This window comes from Lagenorhynchus albirostris, chromosome X (genome assembly GCF_949774975.1).
Source record: "Lagenorhynchus albirostris chromosome X, mLagAlb1.1, whole genome shotgun sequence".
NCBI classification, from domain to species: domain Eukaryota; kingdom Metazoa; phylum Chordata; class Mammalia; order Artiodactyla; family Delphinidae; genus Lagenorhynchus; species Lagenorhynchus albirostris.
In genome coordinates, this window is record NC_083116.1 from 98,898,572 (window position 1) to 98,913,091 (window position 14,520).

Sequence of the window (14,520 nt, forward strand, 5' to 3'; positions counted from 1 at the left end):
CGTTCCTTGTGATACCAGAACTGCTGCAGCCACGTGTGGCCATGACTAAATATTGCTGATATGCTGAGGATAGTAGAACGGAAGGACGGAAAGCACAGAGACGCCAAAAATTTGTTGAGCAACTGAACCAACGTGGAACATCTCTACCTCTGTATTTCTGGCTATGCCAGAAAACAAATGTCCTTAGTATTTCAGCTCATCGTACTTGAATCTTCTGTTACTTGCAACCAGGATACTAACTAATAAAGCTACGGTGTTTTTTTTTGTTTGTTTTTTTGCGTTACGCGGGCCTCTCACTGTTGTGGCCTCTCCCATTGTAGAGCACAGGCTCCGGACGCGCAGGCTCAGCGGCCATGGCTCACGGGCCCAGCCGCTCCGCGGCATGTGGGATCTTCCCGGACAGGGGCACGAACCCGTGTCCCCTGCATCGGCAGGCGGACTCTCAACCACTGCGCCACCAGGGAAGCCCAGCTATGGTGGTTTTAAAGCATGGTCCCCAAACGACACTTGTGCCGTTGAAAGGTAGGCCTCTTCTAGAAGTCGGAAAAGGCAAGGAAATGGATTGTCTTCTCGAGCCTCCAAAGGGAACGTACTCCTGCAGACTCACTTTAGATTTCTGACCTCTAGTACTGTAAAACAATAAATTTGTGCTGCTTTAAGCCACTAAATTTATGATAATTTGTTACAGCAGCAGTAGGAAACTAATACAGTGATTGAGAACTTGGGTGCTGCTAGCTGCTATCAGCCTCCTTAAGTTTAAATCCTTCTTCTACTACTTACTGGATATATGACCTTTGGCAAATAAACTCTGTACCTCAGTTTCATCTTGAAAGATGGGATGATGGTAACAGAACCAAACCTGCTGCGTTCTCACAGGTTTAAATGAGAAAATCCTTAGGATTATCTGAAACTTCGTAATTTTTAAATAAAGGTAACCATTATTCTGCTAATATTTATAATTTGATTTAGTATATTTGTACCTTCTCTCCTACAAATTAAAGTTCTTTTGTTTTTTGGTTTCTTTTACATAGTCATGGAGGAGGAGGGGTGTAAGAGCATCTGCTTCAGGAGTTGGAGTACATACAGCATCTCGTTTGATCCTCACAACCAGCCATGAAATAGGTGTAATTTTGTTTTCATACGAGAAAACTGAGGCTGTGGGAGGTTAATTTTTCCAAGTGACATAGCTAGTAAGAAGACAAATCAAAGCAGCTTGTTCAGCATTGCGTTCACTACACTTATTTGCTGGATGATGATGCACGAATACGTGCAAATAACCATGGCAGTGGGCACTCATAAATACTGCAGAGTTTAGACGGACTGACGCTAGGTCACCCCATCTGACCCACACCGGCACAAATCCCAGCTTTTTAACACCCAACCCTGGTTTCCAGAAAGGTTGGAGGTAACAGAGAGTCACTTCCAGTCGCAGGAATCCTGCGGGAGGGTGGGATGGGAGTCGGAGCGGGGGTGGGGGGGTGGAGGGGTGGGGAGGGCAGGAAGGTGGTAACGCTGTGACGCAAAGGCGGGGCCTGCGTGGGGAACGCCCCGGGCCATAACCGGGGGGCGGGGCCTCCCCGGGGCCAGTACGCGGCCGCGTAGCTAGACCTGCCCATCCCTCAGCCCCCTAGGAGAGCTGGCGCCACCATGGAGGAGTACCATCGCCCCTGCGACGAGGTACCGCCCCTTCACCGCCCGCGAGCGACCCCCGTCCGCCTTGGCGCTTAGTCTTGGCCGGGTGGTCTCCCGGCACCCGGCGGCCCCGAGAGTTGGGGTGCGGCGTCCTCCGAGCCCGGGTCCTCTCCTCGGGGCCCGGGATCCGCCCCGCCCATCCTCGGCTCCCCACCCCGAGGGCCTGAGGGTGGGCTGAGAGTCGGGGTGGCAGGGGCTGCTGGGAGCACAGGGGGCTGGCAGTGAGGTCGGGGCCGAGGGGTGGAAGGCCTGACTCGGGGTGCGTGGGGTAGGGATGGGGTGGAGGGAGCCGCCAGTCTGCAGGGCGGGCCTCGGGAACCGGTCTTCCTGGCTGCTTCCTCCGCCCCTTGGTGTCCCAAAGCAGGTGCCGCATCCCCGCCAAGCGAGGCCCTGGTGGCAGAGCCGGTCCCGCTCCCGGGCACTCTCGTCTGGGTGGTTTGGAAGGAGGCGCCTTATGGATTAAGGAACCCTTGCTTACTGACTCAGGCTTCCCGAAACCTCACCAGAATCCCGTGATGTCATCTGTCATCTTCCTGTTACTGATGGGGGACTCTGACTTTCATGGCGGCTAAGTGACTTGCCCAAAGTTAGAACTGCCAGGAATGACAGATGCTCCATTTGAACCCAGACCTCTGACTACACAACTACAACTCTGGCTTCACTTTAACCACGATGAGGATGAGGCCTGTTGGATCCCAGGATAACCCGTGACAGGGCAGTATAAACAAAGACATCTTCTGTCCAGTGGTAGCCACAGGTGAATGGTGCGGTGAAATAAAAGTAGGCAGGCACGTGGTGGAGGTGCAGCATAAAATGGTGTATCATTAGACCCCTGAAAGGGGCTTCTGAACCATTCATCTCTAGGATGTGGGCTTCTGCAGAAGCTAAGACCACATTTAAATTCATTACTTCTATGCTGCAGGTGGCATACACACCTCAAGGTTAGTGGTAAAGTATTCTCATTTTAGAAATTGAAGCACAAGCAATTTCACCCTCAAGAAGCACTAGTCTGCTGACTCCTAAGAGGTTCTGTACTGCAGTACCCCCTAAATACCTATATTTAAAAAGAAAATTACATGCGTTACCATGGCCACCCAGTACAACCTGATTATCGGGTGACCTTCCAAATTGAAGTGGAATGGACATCCCATTTAATTTGTAGACCACTTTTGAAAATAGATAAGGACCTTATTTGAAGGTAAAATGACCATTTTAATAGGGGCAGTTGTGACACCTGTTTTCATGATATTTCTGATTATTTAGGGTATTTTTATTCCTTTGTTGTTGGGGAATTATCTGGTGTAATTAAATGAGTTGAAAATATTTTAAATCTGTACTCAAGATGGTACTTATTTTCAGAATTTACTTGGTTTTTGAACTGTTTTGTTGTATAGTGGGATTTACAAACATGCTGATGTCATACAGCACCTAAAAACGTCTCTATGGAAACAAATCATGTACTACCTGAAGTGCTTTGGTTTAGATTGCAATCTTATCACGTAGCCTAGTTCTTGACTCTAGGACATTTCCTTGTCATTCATGGTTGCTTTTAACTCAAGATTGTATCAAGCCACTCCACAGGGAAGACTAAGTTGCCAGACCTGTTATATTATAGGTCTATATAGATTATAGGTCTAACGTATTATTTATATGTTATAAAGTGACATTAATTTGGAATGATCAAGTATTTTCATAACCTTTAACTCAGAAAAGCCACATTTTTGCCAAGCATAAGTTAAAAACAAACTTGAAACTTACCTATTCAGCATTCTTTTCTCACTCCCCCTCATTCTCACTTAGCTGCAACTATTTCCTGTGTACTGATAACACATCCTTATACCCACCTCCTATTTCCTGAGCTTTACAATCCAATGATCCTCAATCTCTGGTGTTCCTCAGAATCACCAGTAAAGCACTTTTTTTTTTCTTGTGCTGTCCATATCTATTTAAAATTTTTTTATTTTATATTGGAGTATAGTTGATTTACAGTGTTGTGTTAGTTTCAGGTGTACAGCAAAGTGATTCAGTTATACATATACACATATCTATTCTTTTTCAGATTCTTGTCCCATATAGATTATTACAGAGTATTGAGTAGAATTCCCTGTGCTATACAGTAGGTCCTTGTTGATTATCTGTTTTATATATAGTAGTGTTATATGAGTAAAGCACTTTTTAAAAAAACATAGTTGCCCAGGCTCTGCTTCAGAACTAATCAGTCAAGATCTCCATGGAGGTAGGTGGGGAAAGCATTTTGTGATTTTAAAGATGATCAAGGTGGGATTAGTAGCCTCAGTAGACTTAATGCCCCTTTTCACTGTGGTCTCCTGTCACTAAAACCTGTCTAGGCCAGCCTAGGTTATTCTGTGTAGCATCATAGCTACCAGGAAAAGGAAGTCTGTATTGAAAACAACTTTATCTTTTGTTTTCCATCTTTAGGTCGGCTTCAATGCTGATGAAGCCCACAATATCGTTAAAGAGGTGAGTTACATATCTTGTTCATCTTGAAGATTGATGCATTGGTTGAAATTTTAAAAAGCTGTATTTTGACTTACAGCACAAAGTTAGAAACCTTAGTATTAAAGCAAGATTTTTCATATTTATTCACTAATTCTTTATAGGGGTGCTTCTATGTTTGTTGTGTTGGATGCTGTCAGGCATCTTGGGGCTTACCCTGAAAGGGATATTTAAATATTGATCTAGAAAACTGGCTTGCTGTTTTCTAAACTGATTCTCTGTCTTTTGAATAAAAGAACTTTTATTCCAATGGGGCCAAATATTCTTTTAAATGTTAATGCCCTAAAAGTATATAGGTAAATTATATGTATAGTATAATAAACATATAATTATAGTATATACATACATATATGTGTGTGTGTGTGTGTGTATATATATATCAAGTAAATAAAAGACCCTAGAAATATCTGCTTTGGTTATTGTATGCTTTTTTTTTGCCCAATATAACTGGAAAAATAGGAACTTCCAGTTGTTAAGACTCTGCACTCCCAATGCACAGGTTCGATCCCTGGTCGGGGAACAAAGATCCTGCATGCCTCATGGCACGGCCGCGCACACACACACACAGATTGGAAAAGCAATCACTTAGTATCTTTTAGACACTGATATGACGGTAAATCAAATTCTTCAGAAAAATATTTGAAATATGATATGTGGTCCTCGTGTTAGGCAAATAGACAGGAAGTTCCCTTTGGGACTCAGTGTTGGCAGAGGAACTTTAATTATTCTAGTGGTATCACATACAGACGAACTGTGGGTAAGGTATTTATGAACACTTTTAATAGTCCTGAGTCATTTTTAACTGTGCCAAATCCTAGAAAAAAATAAGCTGGCCCGGAAGGTAGGCTTGTATTGTGGGCATGGCTGTTGCGGCCTGTGTCCTAGCAGCAGGCCCCAACTACCTTTAGGCTTGGCTCGATTGGCTGGCCCTCTGGGCACTGAGCACCATCTCAGTCCTGAGACGATGCCTCACCTGCCTGAATGCTTAGGGCACGAGCTCACCCGGAACTCACCCAGGGCTGGCCTCGTGAAACTAGGATCAACGTGAGGTCTGAGAGAGCTGGATAGGCACCTGAAAATCCCGCCATATTTTAATAGTTCAAAATCATGTATTAGAACTTTGTAGCCAGGAATATATCATTATTATAACAAAATGCAAATGTTTTCGATACCTTGACAATGCAAAAGCACAAATGAGGGCAATGGGGGGGGGTGGAAGAAGGGATGGAGGTCATGGGAGGGCAGGAGTGATAACAGCTTCGAAGTGGAAAGTCAAGAGAGACTGTCCTTGGTGGATGGAACATGAAACAAAGGATGCTGGGGTATTGGAGGAATCTTTTAAATAGTACCTTCTTCTTTACCCACATTATGAACCATATGAAAAGACCAAAGAGTTAGTAGAAAGAGAACCAAATATCACCTTTATTATTGATAAAAACTGAGTTGGAGATTGGAGCTTGTTTTGCTAACTCCCTACCTGTTCAGTTCAGACCTTGGAAGAGGCATCCAAGGGAAAGTTAGAGTCAGCAGAGAGAAACACTCAACCAGGCTGGTGCCTTTCGTTGCTCTGGGTGAAGAGGGAAGGAGAAACCAAATAGCCAAGTCCAAGGCATTTGGGAGATTGGCCCTCCCAGATGAGAAAGGTACCAACCAGTAGCTCACTCCACCTCCATGGGGAGGAATAATAACAGGTGGGACGAGAGGCCAGGGATGATAAGGAAAAAATCCTCTGCGTGGAAGGAAACATCCGGAGTAGAAAAGAAACATGCTCCTAATAGTGTAAATATATTGAAGTAAAAATAGCAAATCCATTATATTGAGGGATTTGGGGAGGGGGGGAAGGAGGTGGCAGGTGGTCCTAGGGAACTAAATTTTCATCTGTCATAGCAGGAGCTCTAGGGATGTTGTCTAGAATTCATAAATCAAGAAATAGTGATATAAACATTATTTAGATATGTGAGTGACCCTTAAGAGAGAAAAAAACAGTTGTACCCTAAAAGTGTTTCTTCTGTGGAAGGGGGCTGGGGATGGGAAAGGGTGGGGAGGGGATTCTTATTTTTCATTGTAAGCTCTTCTGTTCTGTTGGATTTTTAAACCCATGTGCATGGGTTACTTTGATGGTTTGTTCAGTTAAAAGAACCATGCTTCTTAAAATGAGATACCCATATTGAGTGGTGGCTAGGAGGTCCTAGAAGCCACTGGGTACATTTTTTTTTATTAAAAAAAATTATTTATTTATTTAGGCTGTGTCGGGTCTTAGTTGCGGCACGTGGGATCTTTCATTGTGGCGCGCGGGCTTAGTCGCCCCGCGGCATGTGGGATCTTAGTTTCCCGACCAGGGATCGAACCGGTGTCGCCTGCATTGCAAGATGGATTCTCAACCGCTGGACCATCAGGGAAGTCCCCACTGGGTGCATTTTAGAGCATCAATTTTACTTCTATACTTGCAAGAGGGAGTTAAGTAATATAAATAATTTAACACCATTTTCAAATGAAAACAAACTGATACATTATGGAGTCAAAAGCAAGCTTCATTTGAAATTTTCATATAAAATATGAGACTCGAAAGACATCTCAGGTTTGCCACAGCTGGCTTTCAGGTACCTGTGTATCCTCTTCCCTCCCCCTCTCTTCCCATGAGCCAACTGTCTTTGCCACTGAGGTATTTGAAAGGTGATGGGGGGCGGGGAGAGAGAGAGAGAGAGAGAGAGCGCGAGCACTATTTGAAAACATTTCAGCACTTCCCCGATGATTATACAGTTTCAGCAGGCATTTCTGTTTTTCTTATCTTTTGCTGATCTCCTTATTTTCTTAGAGTCCTTCCTCTGAGCCCCTATGCTAATATATTTTTCCTGCTGAAGTCTTAGAGCCACTCACTTACTGGTGATATGCATGTTATATTTATTGTCAGTAATAGAATTTGCCCACAAATTTTCATATAAAAAGTGAGTTACAAATGGAATTAACTTGGTGCTTAATCTAAAGTATATTTGATTCAGGATGCCCAGAGAGTATATCAAAGCCAGTATTACTTCAACAACAAACATGTATTGAGTGCCTGCTCCCTGCCCGAGTTCTGAGTTTGGCCCTGGGAATATAGAGCAGGTTAAGGACCTCATTATCTAGTGGGCCTCCTGGTTAAGTGGTAATGAAGAAGGCTAAATGTTAATTAATAGTAATTAGCAGGGCTATTTACAGTGGCATCCACAGGCCCCTGATATTTCTGTTGTTTGGAGCAGAACTTGAAGCAGTCCTATTAGATAACCTGAAAGTAAACAAGGGCTGGTAGTTTCCCATTAAGGTACAGCAGTCTAGGGAGAGGAAGAGGTTTCCCAAAGGCCGTCAGCTTGGGTATGGTAAAGTCAGGATTAATCTTTGTCCCCGTGATCCTTGGGCCACTGACCCTCCTAACTCTTCATGTTACATTCTAGGAGAGTAATTTGAGGTACGTTGTTACTTTCTTCAACCCCTCTATATTTAATTTCTCTTTTTGCGTTTTATGATTAGTGAAGAGTTTATACTATTCAGCTTAAGATTCCATATTAATTAGTGCCTCTACTATAGTCCAGTTGTAGTAAATGAAAGCTGCAACGTGCACGTGTGTGTCTGTCTTACTAAGCTGGATTCTAGAAATGAATTGAATGAGTGCTTTATTCTCCAGGCTCTATCACTTGAATAAAAAAATAATAGCAGCAAAATAAGTCAGAGAAAGACAAATACTGTATGATCGGACCAATATGTGGAATCTAAAAAAATCCAAACTCATAGAAACAGAGTAGAATGGTGGTTGCCATGGGGTGGGGAAAATGTCGGTCAAAGAGTACAAACTTCTAGTTATAAGATGAATAAGTTCTGAGGATCTAATATACACCATGATAATTATAGTTAACAGTACTGTATTGTATACTTGAAGGTTGCTGAAAGTAGATTTTAAATGTTCTCAATACACACACACACACACACAAACAAAAGGTAAGTATGTGAGGAAGTGAATGTGTTAACTAACCTTATTGTGGCAATCATTTCACAATATGACGTGTCAAATCATCACATTGTACACCTTAAACTGACACAATGTTGTATGTCAATTATATCTCAATAAAACTGGAAAAAATAAGATAACAGCAGCAATAATTATAATGATGTAATAATATCTGTCATTACTTATGTGTTTACTCTGTGGCAGTCACTGTGTTTGAGCACACGGCTTTCCTTATCTCACCCCATCCTCACAACAACTTGATGAGGCTGTTATCCCTACTTTAAAGATTAGGAAAATAAGGGGTTTCAAGAGATTAAGTCACTTGTAGAAGGTCACACGGGGTGGCTGAGGTGACCTTAAAACCTAAGACTGTGATACTAAACCGGTACTCTTAATCAAGCATCAGAAGTGGATGCACGTAAACACCGTGGAAAATTAACTTTCTCTTTTTAGAGTGCCTAAAAACTAGCGTTTGTTGATGATTTACTTTTAGTGGCAGGTGTGCTTGTTGTTTGATAGCTAAGCAGTTACATAATATGAAATAGGATATAATTATTGTACATGAGAAATATATTTTTAAGTTGGTCTCATCCTTTGTTTCTAGCATCTGAAACCTAGTTCAAATCCCAGCTGTTTCAAAGCCATTCTTTAACCAATTGATATCACCCTTTTAAAATCTCCACCACCCCATAATGACTTACCACCCTTGATTAGTCTTCCTTGTATTATAGAGTTCTTTTATTAGCTTCTCTGCTAGACCGTTAAGTTCTTTACAGTAGAGGCCATGTCACATTTATCTTTATATGGCCTGTAATATCTCACAGAGTGAGATGACGCATGCGGAAATGCTTTGAAAATTCTACAACAGTTAGAGATGATGCATAATAAATACTTAACAGATGCATATCTTGTAAGATGTTTTATTAGGTTATAAGTGTATTTTATGTTTTGAATAAATTTTTTGATGTGATATGTGTATACTTTGTTTAATTGTCCTCTGCCCTTTTAGTGTATAGATGGGGTCTTGGGAGGTGAAGATTATAATCATAACAACATCAACCAATGGACCGCAAGCATAGTGGAACAATCCTTAGCACATCTGGTTAAGCTGGGAAAAGCTTATAAGTATATTGGTAAGTATCGGTGTCCTTCTTCACTAGTTTGCTCACCTTTGTTCCTGTGGTTTTTCTCTGAATTTACAGAATGTAAATGAATGAGAGACACTCAAGTTGGATACTAATAGGGGGTGAAGGACTTCTGACTTATTCATCACAAAAATAATCTGTGATAATACCTAACAGATGGAGATCTTTCACAACTCAAAAGCAGTGTGAGCTCCTGCCAACCATCTACTTGCCTTGGTAGCATCATCCTTTACATTTGCATCGGTTATCTTCAGTGAGATTCCCTCAGCCCTACTGTCTTCCTTTCATCAGTGCCATGCCTCCTTACGTGTAGGACTGTGAAGTACCACACAATACTTGTAAAGTGGAATATTTTCTTTGTTTTTGTGTCTGAATTATGCCCATGGGACAAGGCACATAATTTCGCCCAGATTTTTCCTGCAGTGCCGTCACCATTGGTTATGGCACTGGGCAGCAAACAGACTGGACCCAGTGGGGTCAGAATCGTGCTGGTAAATAATCAAGATGAGAGACTTATTTTTTTCAATCCATTCGCTGAATGCTTTGTTTTCTGTTATTTTTATAGCTTTTAGAGCTCCGAACTCAAACACTCAGATACGTTTTCCTTCGTTTGTAAGTGTTCTTACTGTGCAACTTTATTTTTAGTGACCTGTGCGGTGGTCCAGAGGAGTGCATATGGCTTTCACACAGCCAGCTCATGTTTTTGGGACACCACATCTGATGGTAAGAGACTTTAAGCTGATTCAAACAAAATCCAACTTCTAGCAAAGTCAAATAGTGTACTTGTTATCGAATCCTTATTTATCTCTAATTAGATTCCCACAAGACTTTATCAACAGAATTGCTTTGTACCTAGTGACAAGTATGCCGTCAGACAAATAGGAAATATGACGATTGAACAGATTGCAGGAAATGTGATATTAAAACCTATGAAAAATGTATATATATATTTTTTCCTGGTAATTCTGATGTTTTGCTGGTATTTCAACGTCCTTTTGTTGTGTGTTTTCAGGAACCTGTACTGTAAGATGGGAAAACCGAACCATGAACTGTATTGTCAATGTCTTTGCCATTGCTATTGTCCTGTAACAGGCTAAAAATGTTCGGCCAAAACCATTAACAAGAATTTGTCACTGTATGCTTTCTAAAAAGAGTAACAGTTACTTATTCGTGTGCTAGATGACAAGTGTGCAATATGCTTCAAAACTATCAACAAAAACTGAATAGTGCAAGCAAGCAATCTCATAGGAAGTTGGCAGATTATCTCATATTCCATACAGCATCATTTGAATAGGAAAACCTCAACATTAGCAAAAAACAAATACAGAAATATGGCATGACATGAAAATACAACCTTATATTTACACTGGCTTTTCACTAATAATATGTACCTAAGAAGATGGGGAAAACCATTCAGATAATTAAATTCTCTTTCAGCTAGAAAAGTTAACAGGGATAAATATATGAACAAAAATACTGCAAGGAAAAATGTGGAGAAAATGATAATAATTAGTTAACACTTCTTAGTTTTTTATTTCTCCTTCTTAGTTGTACATATGATTTAGTGGAAAGTAATTCCATTCTTTTTCTTTTTGGCCGTGCCACGCAGCTTGTGGGTTCTTAGTTCCCTGACCAGGGATTAAACTCGCACCCTTGGCAGTGAACGTGCAGAGTCCTAACCACTGGACCGCCGGGGAATTCCCTTAAATCAGCTTTTTAAATTTCAAATTCTTATTTACATTTGAAGGTGAATTAAATCAGGTAAGGTAAACAAAATTAGTTACAGTGTATGATGAAAAGTATATGACTCTAACAGCTGCCTTACACTTCATTCATTCCATGTGTTACAAACATTTACTGAATGTCTGTTATGAGCTATTTCTCTGCTAATTATAGTTATCAATATGCTGTTCAAATTCTAAGTTTCTTTTGGTACCTATTCAGTTGGACAACTGACATTTATGTTTGGGAAGACAAAAAAAAAGTGTTGTTTTACAAGAGAGGAAAAAAGTGAATCTGGTTATCCAGGTAGAAGTAAGCAAATGAAAAGCACTTATTGCTGACAGAATTATAGATGTAATTTTAAGAATTGCTCCTAACAAGCAAAAAAATGCATAAAATATGCAACTCTTAGTTAAAGGCCTTATTAGCAGTATAATACACAAGTAGTAAATTTTGTCATTGCTTTAGTTACAATCATCTGTAAATAACTTTAAATACTTATTATGTGAGGTTCAAATTGAGTGGGGTAAAGTATAAAACGTATACAATCATTAGCAGGTTATTGAATATCTCAGGGCTTATGAAATATAGTTAAATTTATTAAGAAAATAAAAGATGAAAAATTAGAGTACACAGCTGGCCACCAAATGCGAAGTCAATTTGCTATTTAACCTTGAAAACAAAGTCAATTTTGCATATTACCACTAACACTAATATATATAGGGAGTGGAACCATGATTCATTGAATTCTGGGGGGAAAGAAAAGCCTAATGTTGACAATATTAAGATAGTATTCTTCTAGGAATACTATGTGCATGTTTGATATTTTGCTGAGTAACAATAATTGTTCAGTGTGTAAGAAGAAGATGAAGAAAATACAAGGATGGAGTTTAATGCAGCGATCTACATTTTGGGCACGTCAAAATTTATCAGTCATTACCTTTATGTTAGTTTACGCTGCTGGCTTTTGTGCCTTGAAGATTATAATAGTGACCAAAATACATCTGTGCGGTTAAGGCTTGCTTTTGATTATTGTTATTGAAGCCTGATTTTAAAAGAATAATAATCAAAAATACCTCGTGAACTTGCTGTCTGTTCTGTTTCTAGTTAAAATGTAATAAAGATTATCTTCCTGCACTGTACGTTTGCTTCTGGATGTTCACTGAATAGTTAAAGAAATGGCATTGTCTTTAAGAAATTCTAAATAACAGGAATGAGGAAGAGAAATGAATGTTAGACCACATAGATACATTGTACAGAATAAATGCCATTAAAATAGCAACCCGAACCCAGTGTTGACCATTACAACATAAATAACAGCTCCTATTTCATGCCTTTTATTATTTTTAATAAAAAGTTATTTTAAAAAGCAGTATATGGGCTTCCCTGGTGGCGCAGTGGTTGAGAGTCCGCCTGCCGATGCAGGGGACGCGGGTTCGTGCCCCGGTCCGGGAAGATCCCACATGCCGCGGAGCGGCTGGGCCCGTGAGCCATGGCCGCTGAGCCTGCGCGTCCGGAGCCTGTGCTCCGCAACGGGAGAGGCCACAACAGTGAGAGGCCCGCGTACCGCCAAAAAGAAAAAAAAGAAAAAAAAAAGGCAGTATAAAATATATTCTATAACTATTTATTAGCTTTAATAACTATTTTTTGGCAAGGAATTTTGTCCTATTTGTCAACTTTCAATCAAGTTGTTGCTGTTTTTTCTGTTTTTAATTAAAGACTTTAAGTATGTAAAGTTAGGGTATTCAGATGTAAGTACTAACGGATTTTTGTAAAGCTATAATTTTATGTTTGTAAAGTACCTGTATACAGCCCTAAATGATGGCAACATCTCATTACATTTTCTGTGGTAAAAAGTACTTTTTTGCTCTTCTTTCCACGTTGGATGTTATCTAATTATGAGTCACTGAAAGCATTTTCACCACCTACAGTCATCATCACATTTTAAAGGTAATCTTACGATGCTGCGGATTATATTTTTAAAGCTTGAGTAAAAAACCTTGTCTATCCTTAATAACAGTTTTTTAAAAGCGGGAGAAAAATCTGTGATTTTTTTTGTAGCAAAGGAACTAGGTCTTTTTTTTTAAATTTTTTTATTTTTTGCGGTATGCGGGCCTCTCACTGTTGCGGCCTCTCCCGTTGTGGAGCACAGGCTCCGGATGCGCAGGCTCAGCGGCCATGGCTCACGGGCCCAGCCGCTCCGCGGCATGAACCCGCATCCCCTGCATCGGCAGGCAGACTCTCAACCACTGCGCCACCAGGGAAGCCTGCAAAGCAAAGTTTGAGAGATGAATTGAAAATTTCACTCCATGTGCTACAGTCTACCCAAGGGGAACTTGTTTTATAATCTAGAAGGTGGAGCTATACTTGTGGCTAAAGAGGCTTATAGTTTCAATGTCTAATAATTCAGTAAAATTGACCTTTGCATATTTACTAAATTCCCTATAAAAGGATCTTAAGCATTCAGCCTTTACAAGATTTAGATAGCCACCATCAATGTACATTAACCTCAGTGGTCCAGGAGATTCTAGCCCACCTTGTCTAATTGCAAATCCTGTATTTCTCACTGTGGTCCCAGTCAATGTCACCCCATGTCATCCTTGGATATGTAGGATATATTGACAATCCAGGCCTAATTAGAGATGGCCCCTAACTGCTTCATAAAGAGTATCTCTTCCCAAAATGGTTTCTAAGGATCTCAGAGATGAAGCGGGAACTTTGTACAGACACTCACAGTACCACCGGGATGGTATGTATCTTCCCTATAGGACACAAAATGTGGGCAACTATCCCCACTCTGGGATGCTTTAACGGTGAAGCCTATATGGGGAAGTTTCTTTGCAGTTCTGCCTAACCAGGTCAGGGAATTTGATGCCTGGGCTTATCCAGTAATGTATATTCAACTTTCTTCATGCCAAAATAAACCTTCTTATTTTACTGAATGCTGTGTCTTTTTAGATATTTTTATGTATGCCCACTTCTAACTTGAGATATTTCAGTCTGGGTTTCTCAAGGCAGAGTTTTACATGAGGCAGTATTATTACTCAATGAAAGTTCTGTTATTTTCATTCCTAGTGAAAATTAAGATTGTATCATGTACCAACCTTTCCTTAACCTGTAATTTTGTAGGCTAGGAATTTGGATTAAGCTGCATGAGCTAACATAGGCTTTCACGGTTAATGCTCATATAGAATACCACCCAAAATGATGAGGATTAGAGTAGTGGTCTCTGAATAATTAAATTAAAGCAAACTTGTTCTGTAAAGGGCCAAAAAGTAAATATCTGAGACATTATAGGCCTTTGCAACTACTCAAGTATGCTGTTGTAGTTTGAAAACAGCCCAGGACAGTATGTAAATGAATGGGCACGACTGTGTTCCAATAAAACTTTATTTACAAAAACAGGTGGCAGGCTGGTCATAGTTTAACAACCCCTGTATTAGAGTAAGAGGTGTTTCCTAG

At 40.6% G+C, this 14,520-nt stretch overlaps 1 protein-coding gene across 2 annotated transcripts; it reads left to right on the forward strand.

Moving 5' to 3' along the window:
- The first annotated feature begins 1,568 nt into the window (after positions 1-1,568).
- Positions 1,569-12,200, forward strand: DYNLT3 (dynein light chain Tctex-type 3). Of its 2 annotated transcripts, none has more exons than XM_060137144.1 (5): positions 1,569-1,677; positions 4,132-4,173; positions 9,201-9,324; positions 9,982-10,059; positions 10,349-12,200. In XM_060137144.1, exons 1-5 carry the CDS (start codon positions 1,648-1,650, stop codon positions 10,423-10,425), a joined length of 351 nt encoding a protein of 116 aa, XP_059993127.1. In that variant the 5' UTR covers positions 1,569-1,647; the 3' UTR covers positions 10,426-12,200. The 2 variants fall into 2 exon arrangements, with proteins under 2 accessions (XP_059993127.1, XP_059993129.1); XM_060137146.1 differs by lacking the exon at positions 10,349-12,200 and adding an exon at positions 10,193-10,277.
- The last annotated feature ends 2,320 nt before the right edge of the window (positions 12,201-14,520 follow it).